Source organism: Fusarium fujikuroi, chromosome FFUJ_chr10 (assembly GCF_900079805.1).
Source record: "Fusarium fujikuroi IMI 58289 draft genome, chromosome FFUJ_chr10".
In the NCBI taxonomy this organism is placed as follows: Eukaryota; Fungi; Ascomycota; class Sordariomycetes; order Hypocreales; family Nectriaceae; genus Fusarium; species Fusarium fujikuroi.
In genome coordinates this window covers 573,156-590,712 of record NC_036631.1, presented here as the reverse complement: position 1 = coordinate 590,712, position 17,557 = coordinate 573,156, and the positions used below count along the sequence as shown (strand labels likewise).

General features: G+C 48.0%; 7 protein-coding genes; 2 read left to right on the top strand and 5 right to left on the bottom strand.

Annotated features, from left to right (window-relative positions):
- Window positions 1–2,393: 2,393 nt before the first annotated feature.
- FFUJ_10441 (uncharacterized protein) lies at window positions 2,394–3,547 on the bottom strand (the record flags this gene model as incomplete). XM_023569226.1 has 2 exons in its annotated part: window positions 2,394–3,171; window positions 3,252–3,547. The coding sequence occupies 2 exons, from the start codon at window positions 3,545–3,547 to the stop codon at window positions 2,394–2,396; spliced, it is 1,074 nt and encodes a 357-aa protein (XP_023436471.1).
- Window positions 3,548–4,429: 882 nt separating this feature from the next.
- Window positions 4,430–5,575, bottom strand: FFUJ_10440 (uncharacterized protein; the record flags this gene model as incomplete). Its single annotated transcript, XM_023569225.1, has 1 exon — window positions 4,430–5,575. The coding sequence occupies one exon, from the start codon at window positions 5,573–5,575 to the stop codon at window positions 4,430–4,432; it is 1,146 nt and encodes a 381-aa protein (XP_023436470.1).
- A 1,489-nt stretch (window positions 5,576–7,064) lies between these two features.
- Window positions 7,065–7,888, top strand: FFUJ_10439 (uncharacterized protein; the record flags this gene model as incomplete). XM_023569224.1 has 2 exons in its annotated part: window positions 7,065–7,499; window positions 7,553–7,888. 2 exons carry the CDS (start codon window positions 7,065–7,067, stop codon window positions 7,886–7,888), a joined length of 771 nt encoding a protein of 256 aa, XP_023436469.1.
- Window positions 7,889–8,448: 560 nt separating this feature from the next.
- FFUJ_10438 (uncharacterized protein) lies at window positions 8,449–9,570 on the top strand (the record flags this gene model as incomplete). XM_023569223.1 has 4 exons in its annotated part: window positions 8,449–9,174; window positions 9,224–9,361; window positions 9,411–9,431; window positions 9,478–9,570. 4 exons carry the CDS (start codon window positions 8,449–8,451, stop codon window positions 9,568–9,570), a joined length of 978 nt encoding a protein of 325 aa, XP_023436468.1.
- A 55-nt stretch (window positions 9,571–9,625) lies between these two features.
- Window positions 9,626–14,816, bottom strand: FFUJ_10437 (related to 5`-3` DNA helicase; the record flags this gene model as incomplete). XM_023569222.1 has 7 exons in its annotated part: window positions 9,626–11,377; window positions 11,406–11,668; window positions 11,705–11,979; window positions 12,788–13,530; window positions 13,585–14,345; window positions 14,396–14,642; window positions 14,694–14,816. 7 exons carry the CDS (start codon window positions 14,814–14,816, stop codon window positions 9,626–9,628), a joined length of 4,164 nt encoding a protein of 1,387 aa, XP_023436467.1.
- A 247-nt stretch (window positions 14,817–15,063) lies between these two features.
- FFUJ_10436 (uncharacterized protein) lies at window positions 15,064–16,535 on the bottom strand (the record flags this gene model as incomplete). XM_023569221.1 has 4 exons in its annotated part: window positions 15,064–15,495; window positions 15,544–15,672; window positions 15,720–16,423; window positions 16,469–16,535. 4 exons carry the CDS (start codon window positions 16,533–16,535, stop codon window positions 15,064–15,066), a joined length of 1,332 nt encoding a protein of 443 aa, XP_023436466.1.
- Window positions 16,536–16,725: 190 nt separating this feature from the next.
- FFUJ_10435 (probable short chain dehydrogenase family protein) lies at window positions 16,726–17,457 on the bottom strand (the record flags this gene model as incomplete). Its single annotated transcript, XM_023569220.1, has 1 exon — window positions 16,726–17,457. The coding sequence occupies one exon, from the start codon at window positions 17,455–17,457 to the stop codon at window positions 16,726–16,728; it is 732 nt and encodes a 243-aa protein (XP_023436465.1).
- Window positions 17,458–17,557: the final 100 nt, after the last annotated feature.

Genomic DNA, 17,557 nt, shown 5'->3' with positions numbered 1-17,557 from the left:
GGTCTGTTAATAGAATATTTGTGACCAAATCCTTAATTCCTGTAGTGATTCAAGTCGCTTCTTCTCCTTCCGTTTCTTCTCCGCGCAAACAGAACACCATATTGGGGAGAAGTACTCATTTACTATTTTAACCTCAGACTTGCATTTCTTCCTGTGCCGTGGCGTCTCGCACGGCGTCACAGTAGTATCGTGATGGCCCAGGGTCCAGCAATCTTCGCATTGATATCGGATGCTTACTGTCTTACACATGACGGCAGTAGTAGATATCACAGTGGGGGGCTAGTTGTTACTTCCTATGGTCGAGGACTTGTTTGATGGAATTTCTTTGAGATATAGAGTGTCCAAAAGCGAGCCTCTGGCTGGATTTATATACTGCTCGCTGGGCTGTGAATATGCCCACGTCTCGCCAATAAGAACTCGATATGTAAAACCACGCATGAAGGCTCAATGACTGTCCAACTCTTAGTATCACACGATTGTATTTATTAAAAGATGTCTTTCATCAAAATGATAGAGAATGACCAGCCCGCACTTCATTCCAGCTATCAACTAAAGTCCTCATTTCTCGCCTTGGTTCTTCTTCTTCTTCTCCTTGCACTTCTGGCAAAAGTCAGAAGATATATAATCAGTCCTTTCCTCAAACTCGGCAGTGCATCCTTTTTCCATATCCCCCGGGTTCTTGCATGGCACCCCGTCTATTCTGAACCCGATCGTATGGGCGCATACCAGACACAAAGATGAGGTATGTATTGTTCTGCACATATTTGCCTCAAAATTGTATCCGTAATTAGCTTTCTTTAATGTGTTTCTGGTATGTTAGAAGTTCTAGCTTTTCCATTTCCTGGTAGAGGCAGCCTAAGGCCTGGTTTATATACTTTGACAGAGATGTTGTCACTGACAAGATACGGGGGATAAAAACTCCATCGACGGTGATTTAGATAAGCCTACTATCTTCTAGAGTAAAGAAACCTTTCGAACCTCTGAACCCACGTCCTCACATCTCATCATGACTCAGCCAGTGCTTTCAACTTCTCCTCCTCCTCCTTCTTCCGAGCCTCCTCACAGGGGCCACATCCTTATAGACGAGTGGGTCTTTCGAATCATAGTCTCTGACGCATCGTTCTTTGTCACAGAACTTGTCAACGGTCTCTGTGCTTATCAAATGACCACAATAGCCCCAGTATCTGATATACGTAGTAGTGCACATGATTTGCTTATGCTTAATAGAACAAGAAGATTTCTTATTCCTAATGTCGATTTCACGAGAATAGTTGAGGATAGTGGTGCTTATAATATCATGTATTGTGGAGGTTTTGGGAAGATACATTGGGAGATTGCTGAAAGATTGGCTTATATACTTTCCGACTTTTGTAGGTGTATCGTATTGGAGCTGGAGTGAAAGAGTCAACGTGATCTCGAAGTAATACAACAATTGGTTACCTACAGTGAAACACCTACCGGCGAGATGTCAAAATAGCCACCAGTAAAGACCTGCACGGATTCACAAAAGTTAAAACCGCACTGATTATAATTCACTGAATCAGTGTATAAACAAAAAATGTGTATTTGATCAGCTTCTCCCTATATTGACAATATCCCTTGTCTAGGTTTCCTTGATCAAGGTTACAGCTTTAGAACTGCATAGCGTTCTTCTTCCCCTCTTCCTCCCCCTTCTATCAAGCCATCCCGATTACCCTCGAGATAATTCACATGAAAATACTCTGTCCCTTATAAAGCACACGGAACGAATTCTGTGCCTGAACTGATAGCATGGCCACAACAGCCTATATACTGTACTAACACGCTATCGCACATCTTGGACTCTACTAATAGTCTTGATGGATATTAAGTAAGGGATTTCTATATAGCGGATATTAGTGGCTTTGAGGCTTTTGGATAGTTGGCATGATTTGTAAATCCACTACCTTGACCTTTTATAGATGGCTATGATCACCTCTCCAAGGACAGGAATAGGAAAGTGGGGGTATTGCTTCATGAAACAGGCCCCTTTTATGATATTGGATAGTGTCAAGGACTATCATAATATCTTCTGAAGAAGCTGTCTTCTCATGCCTGATGCTATTCATTACTAATAACAGGCGAACCGTTGTGAATATTGGACACCAGTGGTCATAATCACAGCGGTATATCTCAAGGGAAACAAACGTAATGTGCACGAAGGTTACTAATAGACTTATTTCCTGAACTGAGACAAAAAATGAGAAATACTTGAGTTGATAGACCCCATAGCTGATGGTTTACACCACGCGCCGCAAACGCACCTCACACGGATAAGAAATACAACGGGAAAACACCCCTTATCAAGACCGGCCGAGCTTAAACTCCTGGGGAGAACTCCATACAACGGTCCAGACACATCCATTCATCCATCTCTACTTGATTGCCTTCTTGAGTTCTGCTGCCTGGAGCTTCAAGATAGACAACCATTCTTTGCCGATATGAGCATACTCAGCAAATCCTGCCGGGTCATCCAAGTATGAGTATATGATGTCCCAGTTCAGTGCTAGGAGAGGGCCTAGGATAGGAATCAGACCCAACCCCGCTCCGACGATCTGCTTGACAAAGTTCGACCATGCAGGCTTATCAAGAGGAGCATAAACAAAGCGAATCCCTTCATTTATCGACGTCCAATCCTTTCCCTGTCTGTGGAAGTCTCCTGAATCCCATTGACTAACAGAGTTGTCTGCCACACTGAGCGAGGCTGCTTCTCGAAGCAGCCAAATAGAATCGAAGCAGATATGCGTGCCATCAGCGCGGCGAGCGACCCTATCATCCGGAATGCACAGTGCTGCCATGATTGACAGGACATTCAAGCATAGAGCTGCTCCAGAGTAACCCAGTCCCCGGCCGTTGGTGATGTCTAAATGAATGGGTTCATTGTCCCAGTAGTTCTTTAGGGTCAGACCTTGTGCAGAGAACTTGTGAAACTGAATGGTTCCAAGTCTGCTGAAGCCTGGATAGCTAGGGTCCTGGAAGATTTGGGGGAAATAGAGTGCTCTGATGGGCAGCGTTGGATCGACAAAGATGTACTTATGGGACTTGATGTTGAAAGCCAGGTAGGCATTCTGGTCTGTTTCTTTGTACCACATGTATGTACTCTGCCCATCATTATGGACAAATGGGCTTGGTGAGTCGATGTATGTGTTGCCACTGGTGTCTTCAGTGTCATTGTAGAACACTGAGGTACTGGCAAAGGTCCCAGGACATCTCTGAGTGGTGAATGTAAGTACTCAAAGTTTCCCCGAGGCCAGTTCGGCTTCTTGATCTTGTTGGAGTTTGAAGCTTGGTCATACACTCCATTTATGACAACCTCAACGATGAAGGTCTTGTAGAAGCCTGCTTCAGTCTGCATTCGCGCAGGAAGAGCAGACGTTGCCGTGTAGCTTATACCAGTGGGTGGAGAATAAGCATCACGAGCTTGTGGACTAGCGTCCAAGCTGTCATTGCTCGGGGATATTTTTGGTGGCTCTTGCAGTGCATGACTTTGCTCAGCACCCGGGTGTTGTTCGATAGATGTATCGGCCATGGCGGAAGAAACAAGAGAGAATTGTTCTTAGATTGTATGCTGATTACAGAGTCTAGGTTTCCTCTGATCTCTGTAAAGTAATGTATAGGTATGTTTCATTCTGACTAGATATTTGAGGGACTTTATATATTATATGAAAATATAGTCAATAGCATTGCGTCAACTGTGTCGACGCACTTGGGATTTGTGGCTGACCGCTGACATCTTCTCTTGTCGTAAATGTCTTGTTCTGCATCTGAGGCCTGCCTTCAGACACGGCAAGAATCCGAACACCAATACCTGACGTACAAATGCGCCATGTAGGACTTTTGTATTGCATGTACTCATCCCACTCCATCAGGTCTGAAATGTGACAGGAAAAGGGGTGGTGCGTCGGAACATCAACCGGAACATGTTATTCCATACACAAATACACAAATACATATGGTGTGTATATAGCGACTTACTCTCTTCAGGATATCGCATTCGTTATGTCACTCATGGCGAGTCTTTGGACGTCGGTTTTACTAGCTCAACAGGTTTTCGAACTTCGCATCGACAGTACCAACCAATAAATGGCATCCGTTGTACGGAACTCGCCCTCTCTTACGTTTGCGGCTGTTGTAGAGGTACTGCAGAAAATCCAGCTGGTCCACGGTTACAAACTATGTCTGGTTGGGCATCTTCTGGATTTGTGCTGAGGGCTGAAGTGAGGCAGCTGCCAAGCACAGAGTCACAGATACAAGCTCAATCGTTCAACCATTTTAGCAATACTAATATCAGACTCACTAGTACAGCCGCTAGTTGGATCTGGCGAAAAAGGTGGCATTTCAATGTCCAGAATCTAGCATCCTTGCTACATAGTAAAAGACAGGCAGATTCAATATGCCATCGGTAAAAATGCTACTCAACGGACCATCCAGCAACGGGTGAAAACCAACGAGACCGATACACCGATTGGGAGAATGAGATGTTTCTTGGAGCCTTCGCTCCGACTGTAAGATGATTGACATGAGTTGAGAAGTAGCCTTTCCAATCAGCCTGTACATAAAGCGTGCCAGAGCTCTTGTGCAAGCTCAATGACTTGACATCAGCCCGAGGCAGATTCTTCTCATGAGAGTAAACTGGCTTGAATCCATGCATGAATGGCTGCTTCAACACTCCTTCTCCATGTAGAAATGAGGCAGAAGTCAGATTGAAGAGGTGAAGGTCCAGATCTGTAGAGATGAGGAGGTGTCGTTGTCCAGGCACAGGCGTTATATCATGTCCTCCATCCCACCATGAATCGTCCCATTCCTCGTTAAGCTGTTTGGGAGGACTAAGAGGCTCGACTTGAGAGGGCTTTCGAGAAAACGAACCGTCTCTATACTCATAGCGGTTCAGAAGAGCTGTTGAAGGGCATTTCCCTTGAGGAGGGAGGTCATTCCCGATGGCCCAAAGACTTTCCGTTACTTGGTCCCATACAAGGCTATGCACGGCAGGAATGCCATCAAGCTCTTGGAGAAAGCCTGGATATGGATTTGACGTACCCAAGGACGTGTTGACGATCTTGATGTTTCCTGTTGCTTCATAGGAAGTTGTTGCTATAGCGAGCTTCCCATCGGGTAGGGGCTCAATGCCGTGAGTTCCTCCCAGACCGAAATGATCCAAACACATGCCAAAGGTTATAGCCTTGTTCTTAGATGGCTCATCGGGACAATGGTTGATGACGACGACTGCATACGCAAAGACCGCCACGACGCTTCTACCGTGGTTCGCCCATTTGACATCTGTCATGGAGCCTCCATTTTGTAGACACTGATTGAGCTTCTTTGGTATGTCTTGATTAACGAAGTCGACCTTTGTCCATTCCCATGATACGTGGCCAGTAGTGTTGTGGATGCTGATTCGAGCAGGATCGTATTGGCCTGTGATAATCTCAGGAGAAGCCTCTTGAGGCTGCAGGATATGCTGCAAGCCATCGTTGCTTCCATTGGCAAAGATGAGATTGATAGCAATTATGATGAAGAGTGCAATCTGAACATGACATCGGAAAGCCGCCGAAGCCATAGCTTGGGTTGCTCTGGAGCAGAAATAAAGGGGTTTAATGTCAGATGAAAACTTGATTCACCGAATTGATGGAGATAATGGCTGGAAAAAGAAGCTCTCACATTCACCTGATCTTGGTATTGTTTAACGATGATTTGCATTGGTCAAAGTCAACTCGCATGTAAAGTACTGGAGCCGAGCTGATAGAGAACTAAGTAATAGTGTTGGAGCAGGATTGTCTTCTCAACTGTATCTGACAAATTATGAGACACGGGACGGGAAAGTGACAGACCATGGCACACGAGAGTCAATACGTGCATGTGATATACCTCTATATTAGGTAGCTGCAGAGTGGCCTAAGTATTTTAGCCAGAAGCATGACAGATCAGCTGGTGCCATCACATACAAAATGTGACAGAACAAGGGCACGAGAGATATTTCTCGGCTCTCTCACTTTCCGGTGACCGATGGCGTTATAGAGGGCACATCAATGACCAGAGACTGCGCCGATCCAAGACACGGCCGACAGTGGAGAAGATCATCGTTTTTCAGCTCAGCCCTCTCAGCCACTTTTGAGCAGCAGCGTTGCAGATCTTCCGAAAAGGGCGACACGCAGGTCGACTCAATGTAGACACATGCTGTAATCGCAATAGGCACCCTCAACCAGTTCTGTCGACTGACGATCAATCCCCAGACGACTACCATTGCAGCTGAGCCCGGGCCGTGCCGAGCTCTACTGGTAGTTTGCGGCGCTGATCATTCGCTGGTACTGTCTAGATGCATTTCAGCTTCTGACGCTAGGTCTGCTACCCTTACTCCCGCTCATGTGATTTGTGACTTCTTCGATGGATCTCGATGATCCTATAGTTACCCCTGATAGTGGTCGATCCGCCGGCTGATATGACTCTGTGGCAGGATTATAATGGCTCATGTGACGAGGTTAGTAACCAACCATACAACGAGGTGGATGGCACGCAGCCATTGAGTAAAGACAGCTGAGGTCTGTCTTTTCTTCATAAGATCTGCAATTCTGTGAGGGCTTAGGTGAGCAACGTAGGGAAGAAAACATGACAGTTGCTCCGCTTCAGTTAAGATTGTTGAAACCACGAGACGTGCTACCTCAATTAGTGTCGCAAGAAGCTTTAGATTTCTTTCCAGCCTTGACTAATTTGCAGCGGATCTAAATTTCGTGAAGTCATAACCGGCCTGCCGTTGATAGCCGATGCCATGCGTGTAGGAGCAAGGGGAAGTTCTCCCATTGATGAGCATGTCCGTAACTAGTGGGATTGGATATGTTTGTCAGCACGCTTACCCGCCCCAAGCTCGTCCGAATATCCATCCGAAAGGTAGCGAAGGATCAGGCTGTATGGCTTATCGCAGATATATCAGTGCGAAATCGGAGGTTTCGTCCGAAGAAGGATTCCGTGGTTATCGACTCTTACATATATGACCTCAGCATAAGCCGACCGATCATGCTGTACAACCTCTTCACTCTCATACAATACCTAAAATGAATGAAAAACACCAACAGCCAGTCATACTTCTAGTTCACGGTGCTTGGCATCAACCTTTCCACTACCGTCTTCTCATCCAAGCTTTCCAGCAACAAGGCTTCACAGTTCTTGCACCGCCTCTCGCAAGTTCTGGCTACGATGATTCTGTCGATGGCAAGACATACCACGATGATGTAAAGAGGATCCACGACGCAGTTCTGCCCTACATTGATAGTGGGAGGAAAATAATTGGCATTGGTCATAGTTATGGAGCTATCCCTCTCACCGTGGCGATTGACGGTCATAGTATTGCAGAGAGAGAGCGGAAAGGTCTTGTTGGTGGTTTCGGCTCTGTTATCTATGTGGCTCCAACGCCTGTCCTACACAAGGGTATCTCCATGTATGAGGCTGCGGGCGAGCATTACAAGACGCCATTCTTTCATGATGTATCAGTAAGCCAATACTCGACCCAGCACGCCAAGTTTCCGAACTAATTATAAGATAGGATACACGTATGCCATTGAAGCTGGATAGGGTTGAAGAAGCATTCCTCTCAGATATTGACCAGAGGATCGCGGATGAGATTATCCCGACACTTTGCCATCAAAGCAAGGGCCCCTTCGAAGTTCCTATCGTTTGCACCCCGGAAGACCTGAGGATTCCCAAGACCATGGTGATTTGCAAGAATGACCCTATTTTCGGGAGGGAGATGCTTTTGGCCGTGGCGCAGAATTGGGGTGCTGACACTTTGGAGATCGAATCTGGACATAGTCCACATCTGGTTGAAGAGCACAGAAAGTGGCTTGTAGAGCTTGTGTCCGAAGAGAGCACGAAGCTATAAACCAGTGATCATGGTTACTAGTCATCTGATGATAGGATAGAAGATGCGGTGTCGTAGGACTGTAGGATACAAACTCCGCTCAAATTATGTCTTCCAACACGTCAATAAGTCATTTGATGTATCCAACAGGAGCCTTAAGGCTTGAAAGAAAAGATGACTTCAGAGTGATACAAGCTTTTAGAAGATTTTTCCTATGTCAAAGTCATTTCCCATGTCATATCAGGTTCGGGCCGTTGGGGATGTATGCGTAGGTTCAAACGAGTGCTGAAACCAAGGGTAAGAAGAGGATTATCCCAGATTTACATCCGACATCAATCACGGGAGGAATAACCGACTTCTATTTCGCCAAGAGACTGAGCACCAGTCAGCATTATCTCATAAGCCGGGGTGACATCTGACAATTCCGAACATCGGGGCAATCTGACAGGACATAATGCTACGATCTGACTCATATTCTTGCTTACCCACGTGATGCACCGCCAAGTTACGGCAACCTTTCAACGAATAAATAGCAAACTTACGAGGAGTTTGACTAGAACAGGGGTTTCTTGAGAATAATCATGGCTACCACTACTTCTGGCGATGCTAGTTCCACTATCGAGAACCTCATCTCCTCATACTCGATCCTCACCTCCCTAGCTCCCTGGCTCTCAACTCTCGACCTCTATCATCTCAGTCTAACAAGCAAATCAGCTTACGAGTGCATCCAATCGTCACCAGTGATCTTCAAATCTCTCAGTCGTCATTGCCTCTGCGATGGTCGTGGCCTCGCTACACGTCAAGCCTATGCAAGTCCCTATCACCGAAACCGCATGGCGGGTCAGTGGACGCCTAGTCCTTATCTGACAGACGACGAAGAGATTGAAGTACGGCTATACAAAATCAAGTGCGATGAAGCAGGTGCTCTGCCATGTCTAAAATGCGGCATAAACATCTGCGAAGAATGTCGATGCTATCCTCGCGCAGCTCCGCCAAATACGCATCCCAATCGAAGACCGCATTTGAGAGGCAGCGTCCAGCTTGATAACATTATGTGTTTGTGCGAGGAGTGTGACGCGAAAACTGAGAAAGAAGTAGAGGGGAAGTTCTTGAATGAACGATGTGACTGCGATATCTATACACGGTGGATTTGCGTCAGATGTGAAGACGAGGAGCGCGAAACCGCGTGGAAGTACTTTGAGGAGCAAACAGAGTTGGATGGGAATTGGATTGTGAGGGAGGATATGGACTACGGAGATGATTTCGAGCCTACAAAAACACTTCCAGATCATGCGTTTGACCGAGCAGTGAGAACTCTAACCAGCAACATTGAGATAAGCTAACGACTCGATCCAGTTTTGGTGTACTTGCGGCAAGACGGTCTCGCAAAGAACAGTGCCGCGTTGTATCTGGTGCAAAAGGCGACATTTGCCAGAGAGCGAGTGGAACCAGGAATTTCAGGATATTGGCTCAAAACATCCTTTCTTTGACAACGTAAGTCTTCCAACCATACAGAGGTATCTTTTCTTATCGTTCGGGGCAGGATCCGGATTATCCTCGATGGGTAAGTGATAATGACAACAAGTATCCGACTCCTTACCCAAGGTTAGGGTATCTTCGGAGAGGGGAAGATGAAGAAACTCGACTCTCGTAACAGCGTCAGCAGGATAGTAGTTGTTTCTGTGTGGCGTTTGGTCCAGTGAATGGTTACTTGAAACAGTCAATTAAACGCATTTGCTGTAGATTCAATGTTATACATCATCTGTTCCCTTCCAGCTCTGTGAACAGATCTCTCCCAAACTTGTCCTCAAGAAACTCCCTCACTTCGTGGGATGACGATTCTATCACATTCAATGACTCCTTGCGGCTTACACGCTTCTTCCTCCCCCCAGGCTTGAGGATGGCAAGACCGTCAAGGCTCGTCACGCGCGACAACGCAACATACTTCAACGGCTGCTCCCATGCTTGCGAAAGATCCGTCGTGACGTGAGTCAGCGTCATACCCCGAGACTTGTGGATACTGACAGCCCACGCCAGAACCAGCGGGAGCTGTGTTCTATATAGTATCGAGTAAGGCTCTGTTGCCCCGAGCGTGTTGACTAATACCCATGGATAGATCGTGGGTGTAATACCGTTGTTGAACCGAACGATCGGCCATTGCCTAATACCGCGCCTCTCTGCGTACTCCCGGATCAGATTCGCTCGCCAGTGGGCATGATGCCCGGCAAGGACATCTATATTCAAGAGAGTGTTCTTTTTCGTGTTTGGGAGCTTGGCAGGGTCGTGGGGTTCCCATCCGACGACGATGCCTTGACTTCCGTTGACGAGGCCTTTCTCTGTATCAAGGTTGATCTTGAGCATGACCAGTGCATTGATTTTCATCTCGACGTAGGCATCTAATGGACTGTCTTTGCACTGTTCTTTTGTCTCCTTCACAAACAGGATATCTGAATATTTATCCGGTCGTGCATTTTGCTTGTAATGTTCGAGTTCTGTATGATGTGGTCTCCAATCGAAGCCGTCAATGGCTTCATAGATGGTACTTCTTCCAGGCAAAAGGTCGAAACTTTTTCTGTTCTCTTCCTGTACGGCATTCTTGTAGGCAAAAAGCTTTGTCACGTTCTGAAACTTCGGATCATCTGGGTTTTGTTTGAGCAGCATCTTCCCTTCTTCTTTGGAAAACGGTATGCCGAGTCGACACTTCTGAAGCATTTTCACAAAAGACTGATCTGACTGACGATGAATCTCTTTCAGGTGAACATGAGAGAAATTAGCTTCTTCCCAGGCATCGCTCCTGAAGGCCCACTGGTCCTCGACATAAAACGGACCGCAGTTAAACCTCCCGCTACAGTTCCACTCAGTCGGGTTCCGCTTTGTATCCGGAATTGTAGGTGAGCCACAACGCATGCAGTGTCCGAAAGGCTTGACTGGAGGTAACTGACAAAAATCGCCGGTGACAAGAAGTTGGACACCGCCAAATGCTGGAGCGTTTGGCCAGTAGTCGCTGTGTTGTTGTGACCAGCATCGTGCACTGTTGAGGCATTCGTTCATGCGCTGGAAGTGGTGGTTTTCGACCATACTGATCTCATCGATGACAAGAACATGAGTCTCCGTGAGACGCGCCTTAACAGTTTTGCGATGCGAATCACTTTTGAGCTCAGACAGGGGGGACTTCATACTGTCAATTATCCAACCCATGTAGGACCAGGTAGTCACGCCATTGACTCCAAGGGCGGCTCGACCGGTAGGCGCGGTGATGTGAACGATTTTGCTTGCCGCTCGAAGCTTCTTGACTGCTGCTTTCAGAACTGTGGACTTGCCGCATCCTGCTGAGCCAGTGAAGAAGACGTTTCTTCCTGACATGATGAGATCGAGAAGGTCCTGCTGCTCTTTGCATAGGGTTGGCTCAGGCACCAGGTCTACCTCGGATGCCAGGTCGACCTCCAAGAAGTCGTTCTCATTGTCGGCGGGACCACTTGTCGAGGGATTAGATGGAAGTAAGGGCATCGGCTGTGGCTGTTGTAGGATCTGCTGTGACCTTGGCTGCGTCCTTGGCTGTGTCCTTTGCTGTGGCATCTGCGATAGACTCTTCTGTAGGATCTGCTGTAGGATGTGCGGATGCATATCCTGTGGGTACTCCTGTAGGATCTCTTGTAGCAACTGTCGGGTCTGCTGCGGAATCTGCTGTGTCCATTGCTGTGGCGTCTCGTGTGAACTTTGCTGTGAGATCTGATGTGGCCTTTGCTGTAGCAGCTGTGGGACCTGCCGTGGAATCTGCCGTGAAATCCGCTGTGAGGCCTGCTGTGAGGCCCGCAGCTCAGAGATCTCCTGTTCAACCTGCCGTGTCTTTTGCAGTAGGATCTCCCGTTGGATCTGCTGTGGCCTTTTCTGTGGGGTCTGCGTTGATACTTGCGATGGTGTCTGCGATGGCTCCTGCGATAGCTTGTGCTGTGGCTTCGGAGGCGGTGACTTCTGCGGCGGCTTCTGAGCTGGTATCTGCTGTGGCCTTTGCTGCAGAGTCTATGATGGCTTCTGCTTTCCCATAGCTAGAAAGTTTGCCATCGTATTCTTGTTCGACTTGGGTTGTTGAGGCGAAGACTTCGCTTTGGGCGCTTCATCTTCGTCGGACGAGGAGGGGATGCTGATGAAGGACGACGATCGCTGCAAACGCTTTGGTTCGCTGGCAGATATCGGAGCTTGCGCATTGGTGTCGAGTTTCCTCTTAAGAGGTGCCCTAGTGGTATCCCTCTGGGGAAAGTTCTTGGGGCAGGACCTCTCATTCTCGGCATGGGAAGGGTACTAATAGTAATTGGCTAGGGTAGGAATGGATGAGGTAACTGTATTCGATGTCAGTGCATGTTTGCGGTGAATGGGGGACTAGGGGAACCCACATGGCACATAGATACGCGCGAGGCACTGTGATCGATCGATCGCATAGAATGAAGCTTTGGGATGGAAGAGGGGCGCGGGGAGCGGGACGTGACCAATTCAATACGGGCCACTAAACGCGTGGTGGCGTTACGCACGGGACCTGGCTTCTGAAACAGCCCGGACGCTGATTATCCCCGATGAGAAGAACAAGTACCGTATCCAACTCCTTACCCAAGCCTTGGCTACCAACGCAGGATAGAAGCTGATGATGAGGTTGTGAATGGATAGTTTGCGGAGCTTGAAGGCAATGATTTGCGGTTTTGAGAATGATCAGATCATAACGGGTATCAATTTGTTGCATCCCCTCGTAACAGACATGTCTGGCCGTTGAAACAGCTACGAATACATCGTCAGTCAATTCAAGCCATAGTCAATGACTACGAAACATGCAAGACTATCAAGGCCGCTCGAACATAATGTCATTCATGTATAATTACTAATACAAAACCCAGAGAAAAAGGAAACCATATTCAAACAAATGCCCCATACCGCAACTCTTTGTGCCTCTTAGATTCTTCATGTTCCTCATCCTCAAGCCCTTCAAAAGTCTCAGTACCAAAAGTGTCTGCAAGAAACTGACGGACCTCCTCGTTCCCTCCCTCCCCCACGGTTATTCCCCGCGCTTCGCCTTCAACCCTCAGACCTCGGAGACATGTCGCTCTCGATAGCGCAACGTAGACCTGCCCCTCTGCAAAAGCCCTACTCAGATTGACGATGACGCGTTCGAGAGTCATTCCCTGGCTCTTGTGGATGGTGATAGCCCAACCAGGTATAAGCGGAATCTGTGTTCGTTGCAGGAGGGAATAAGGCCTGAATTCACCAACGGGAGTGATCACACACCAGGGATAGATCGTGCGGACGCGCCCATTGCTGAAGCGCACGCGTGGCCAGACGTGATCTCTCTTGTCGGGGTGAAGCTGTATGTACTTTGTAGTAAAGGCTCGAACAAGGCCTTCCCTTTCGTTCGAGTACTCTCCTTGGAGCACCGGCAGTTTCGCCAGGTCAATCTTCTCCCAGCCGCAAACAACGCCTTGACTTCCGTTGACAAGCCCATCTCTGATGTCGAGGTTTACTTGGAGCATGACTTGCATTGTTTGCTTGAGGTTGACGACCGGGTCGAGTTGATGTTCCTTGTGCACAACCAATGTTCCGTCTTCAAGGCTTGCACTATACTTGTCCTTCTCCCATTTCAGTTTCTGATTCCACTTGAAGCCATCAAGGACCGTATACCGCTTCGGTTCATACTATGTGATCTCCTGGAACTTGGCATGATTAATCGGGTCAACCTCTTCCCTGGTGCAAAGGAGCTGTGGCGCATTTTCAACTTCACAGTCGTGATTCATGAGGAGGTCTATATCGTTTTCAGTAAAGGGGATCCCAAGCCGGCATTTCTGTAGGAGTTTGATGAAAGAGGGGTCGTTCTGACAATGGATGTCTGTCAAGTTGAAACAGGTAAAGTTGGCCTCGGCCCAAGCATTGCTTCTGAAGGCCCATTTGTCCTCGTCAGCCCATGGCCCGTGTTCCCTGGACTTGATACAAGTATGCAGGCCATCAGACTTGTTGAACTTGGTCGGGACACCGCAAACATAGCAGAACTGAAAAGGTTTGACAGGGGCTAGTTGGCAAAAGTCCCCAGTGACGATGACCTGAATGCCGCCGAAGGGCAATTGTCGCTTGTCCTCTCTCACACGCTTCAAGCACTCATTCATACAGTTCAAGAAATTACTGCTAACCATGCTAACTTCGTCAATGATCAGTACCTCTGTTTTTCTGATCCGCTTGCGGGCTGTCTTGTTCTTCCAAGTAATTTCCCGAAGCGCGGCTATCCCTTTTCGGATCAAATCCGGTGACCATCCCATGAAAGAGTAGGCAGTCGTGCCGCCGAGTGGCACAGCTGCACGGCCAGTAGGTGCGCAGATTCTAACTGTCTTCCCCATTTCCGTCAACCGGCGGATAGCGGTCTTGAGAACCGTCGATTTACCGCTTCCAGCTGAGCCAGTAAAAAAGACATTGCGTCGAGCGTGAATAATGGTGTCGAGTAGACGTTCTGCTCGTCAGAAAGTTCTGGTTCAGTGTTGATCACAGTTCGATCGTCACGGGGTGCCAATTCATCATGTTGGTGGGGGTCGTACTCATGGCCGTCGGATGAGATACTGAGAAATGATGCTTCGCGTTGAGTCCGTTTGGGTGAAGGAGGAAGCGTTTGGGATAGTTCGTTGTTCTCGCTTGTCGGAGCAGCATCACTGGCCTTTCTCTTTGTTCCCTGGGACGGCGGAGTAGGAGGGTACGTCGGAGGGGCTGGACCTCTCATTATGGGCATGGGTCGCGTGAATGAACGAGGTATCTGCATGTGATGTCAGTGCATGCTTGGGGTAAGCGGGAGCCCTAGGAGTACCCACATGATACGTAGTACGCGTGGGGCAAACTGATTGATCGCGTTGATGAACGTTTGGTTGGATTGCGGAAGGGGACGCGCCTGATTTATCAAGGGGCCAAACTCAAAGGCGCGAAGTGGCATAGTGCACGTGACCAGGCGTATCTGACACAATCATGGCTCCGGGTTCTGTTCCAATTCGTCGTCTTCTTGAAGTTTTGCTTTTTCTGGCGCCAACGCGTCATCCGCTGATGACTGCGAATTTCTGACATGGCATCAATTCAAGACTCATCGCGTTTCATAAAGCCAAACGCCAATATAACGGTCTCCTCAGTGGGTCCCCCCTGCTAACTGCAGTACAGTATCAGATGCCCGTTCTCATACTCATGCGTTATAAAACGGTGCCCCATACAAACTCAACAGCAATGTTCAACATGGCAGCCATCTTATCGCTCCCCATCTCCCAACTCTGCAGCCTCTGCGCTCCAACCGGGTTTCCTGCGTTTGTCTTCGCTTCAACGAGCTCACCCAACGTAATCATAGGACAGCTCATATCAAAGAAAGCCTTCTCCGTCTGCCATTCCTCAAAACTTCTCGCTTCCCACAATAGTTTACTCGATGGGAGAGGAAGACTGCACATGTCGCTGCAGATGCTGCATTTCTTCCCATTCTCAATGGTGATTACACAGCCTATGATCAGCCAGAGACATGACATTCGGCGGCGCGATTCTGCGAAGATCCAGTCTTCCCATGTTGAACTTGGCTCGGCTATTTCAGTGGTCGAGTAGCTACCGGTATGATCAAGAAATCGGGAGCCGATCAGCTAATACGGAGTTAGCTCAATGTTAATGTGAAGCTTGACAACACTGACCTCAGCTGTTTCGAAGAGCTTAGTAGTTCGCTCCTTGCTTTCTGAATCAAGTTCGCTCATCGACATCATCATGTAAATGATCATAGCCTCCAGACACAGATGTACTTCATGAGGAGAGAACGTATGTAGCTGCTTCGTATTAGCCGATGTAACTTGAAAAAGCTCGTCATGTTTACCTTTTCCCGAAAGCGCTCCTCCTCAGAAGCGACCATCCTCCACAAGAACGACTGTGTTTCTGGCGTTCGGGCGGCAAACAGCTGACAAAGGCTCATACAATTCCCCAATGTCTCAGGGAGAGTTTTTAAATGCCAGTGGGGGTGAATAAACGGCGGGAACGTTTGCCGCCGGAGCATCATCTGCGGATATGCGTAGAGCATCTGCATGATGACTCTCGACGCGTGCTGCATGCTTGAAAGACGATTAGATACGCGCGTTAGATCTCCCTTGGAGCTGAGCGATCTCGGAGGTACGCGAATTTGCATATCGTTTGTGAAGCTGGACGGAAACATTTCCAGAGAAGCCGGCATGAGACCAGAGGGATCGGTTGATATAGTGGTCAGCGACGAAACGAAATCGCTTGCGAAGTCGTCCAGCTCAAGGGAAATACTCGGAGTTTCATATGGAAAGAATCCATTAAGGGCCTCCAGCTCATTATTTGGTCGAGCATTGAGATCTTGGCAATGCTCAATTGATGTCGCAGGTCCGTTGCGAACTGGTCGACCAAACGTGCATCGCAGATCCTTCGTCGTGCATCTCGAACATGGCTGAACAAAGTCGCATTTCGTCTTGGCTATTCTACAGGAAGTGCAAGACTTTGGGCGTCCTTTGCGTTGAGTCTGGGCGCGGCGGCAATAATTGACGTGACGCTTGTACGGATGCTCTGACAAAGGTCAGCGGCTGGCAGGCATGCTTGGGACAAACATACCCTGAGTGAAAGCCTTGTCACATAAGTGGCACGTTTGAAAGAACAGAGAGTCTGTCAAAATTTCCATTGTGATTGAGACGAGTTTTCGCGACTGGAAGTGATGTGAGGCAATACAAGTGCAGGTTGGTAAGCAAAAATAAGTTTTCGGATTTAAGGCTAAAATCTTACGGCTAAGACCCACAGAGGGGGTCTAATCCCGCTCGTAATTGCAGGATCTAGCGAAACACCAAACTACCATGATATGATACAGTTTCCATCTATAGAGGAAGCTCTCCGCTACGATCACTGAAGGTCCTGGTGGGCCCATCCTCCCCAATTGTCGCCATGTCAACGACCCTCTCAGCGCCAACTTCAGGAGTCGTTCCCCACTCATGATAACCCGACAAGCCCGTCTTCACCAACCCTGGACAAACACAATTGACCTTTCCACCCACATCACGCAACTCCCGAGCAAAGTTAAGCATCAGCATATTAACAGCCGCCTTGCTCGCGTCGTACGCTTTGTAGTCAATGTTGTAATAGATTGTCGTTTCATCAGTGGCCTTGGTGAGACTACCCATGACGCTCGAGACAAACACGATGCGCGGTGGAGCATTCTTTGCTTTGCGAATAAGTGGGAGAATGCTTTGAGTAAGACAGCCTGTTCCTACGACATTCGTTGTGAATGTCTTGGAGAAGAGATCCCAGGTTGAAAGGTCCTTGTAAAAATCGAGCAAAACAGCAGCGTTGTTGATGAGAACATCGAGATATCCGTATTTTTCTTCAATATGCTTGACTGCCTTTTCGATGGACTCAGGAGAGTTTAGGTCAAGCTCTACAACTGAAGCTTGATGGCCGCCCTTTTGGAGATCAGAGGCGATTTCTTCGCCGGCTTTGGTGTTGCGAACGCCAAGAAGGACATGGTAGTTATGCTTGATGGCGAGTTCTTTGGCAACTGCAAGGCCAATGCCTTGAGTTGAACCAGTGACAAGAGCAAGAGTTCGAGACATGATAGGCAAAATGGAATGTATGAAGGGTTTGTATATTGGTGGTTGTTGATGACTTTAGTCAAGAGTTCGACGATGAAGTCTTTATATAGGCAATTTTCTA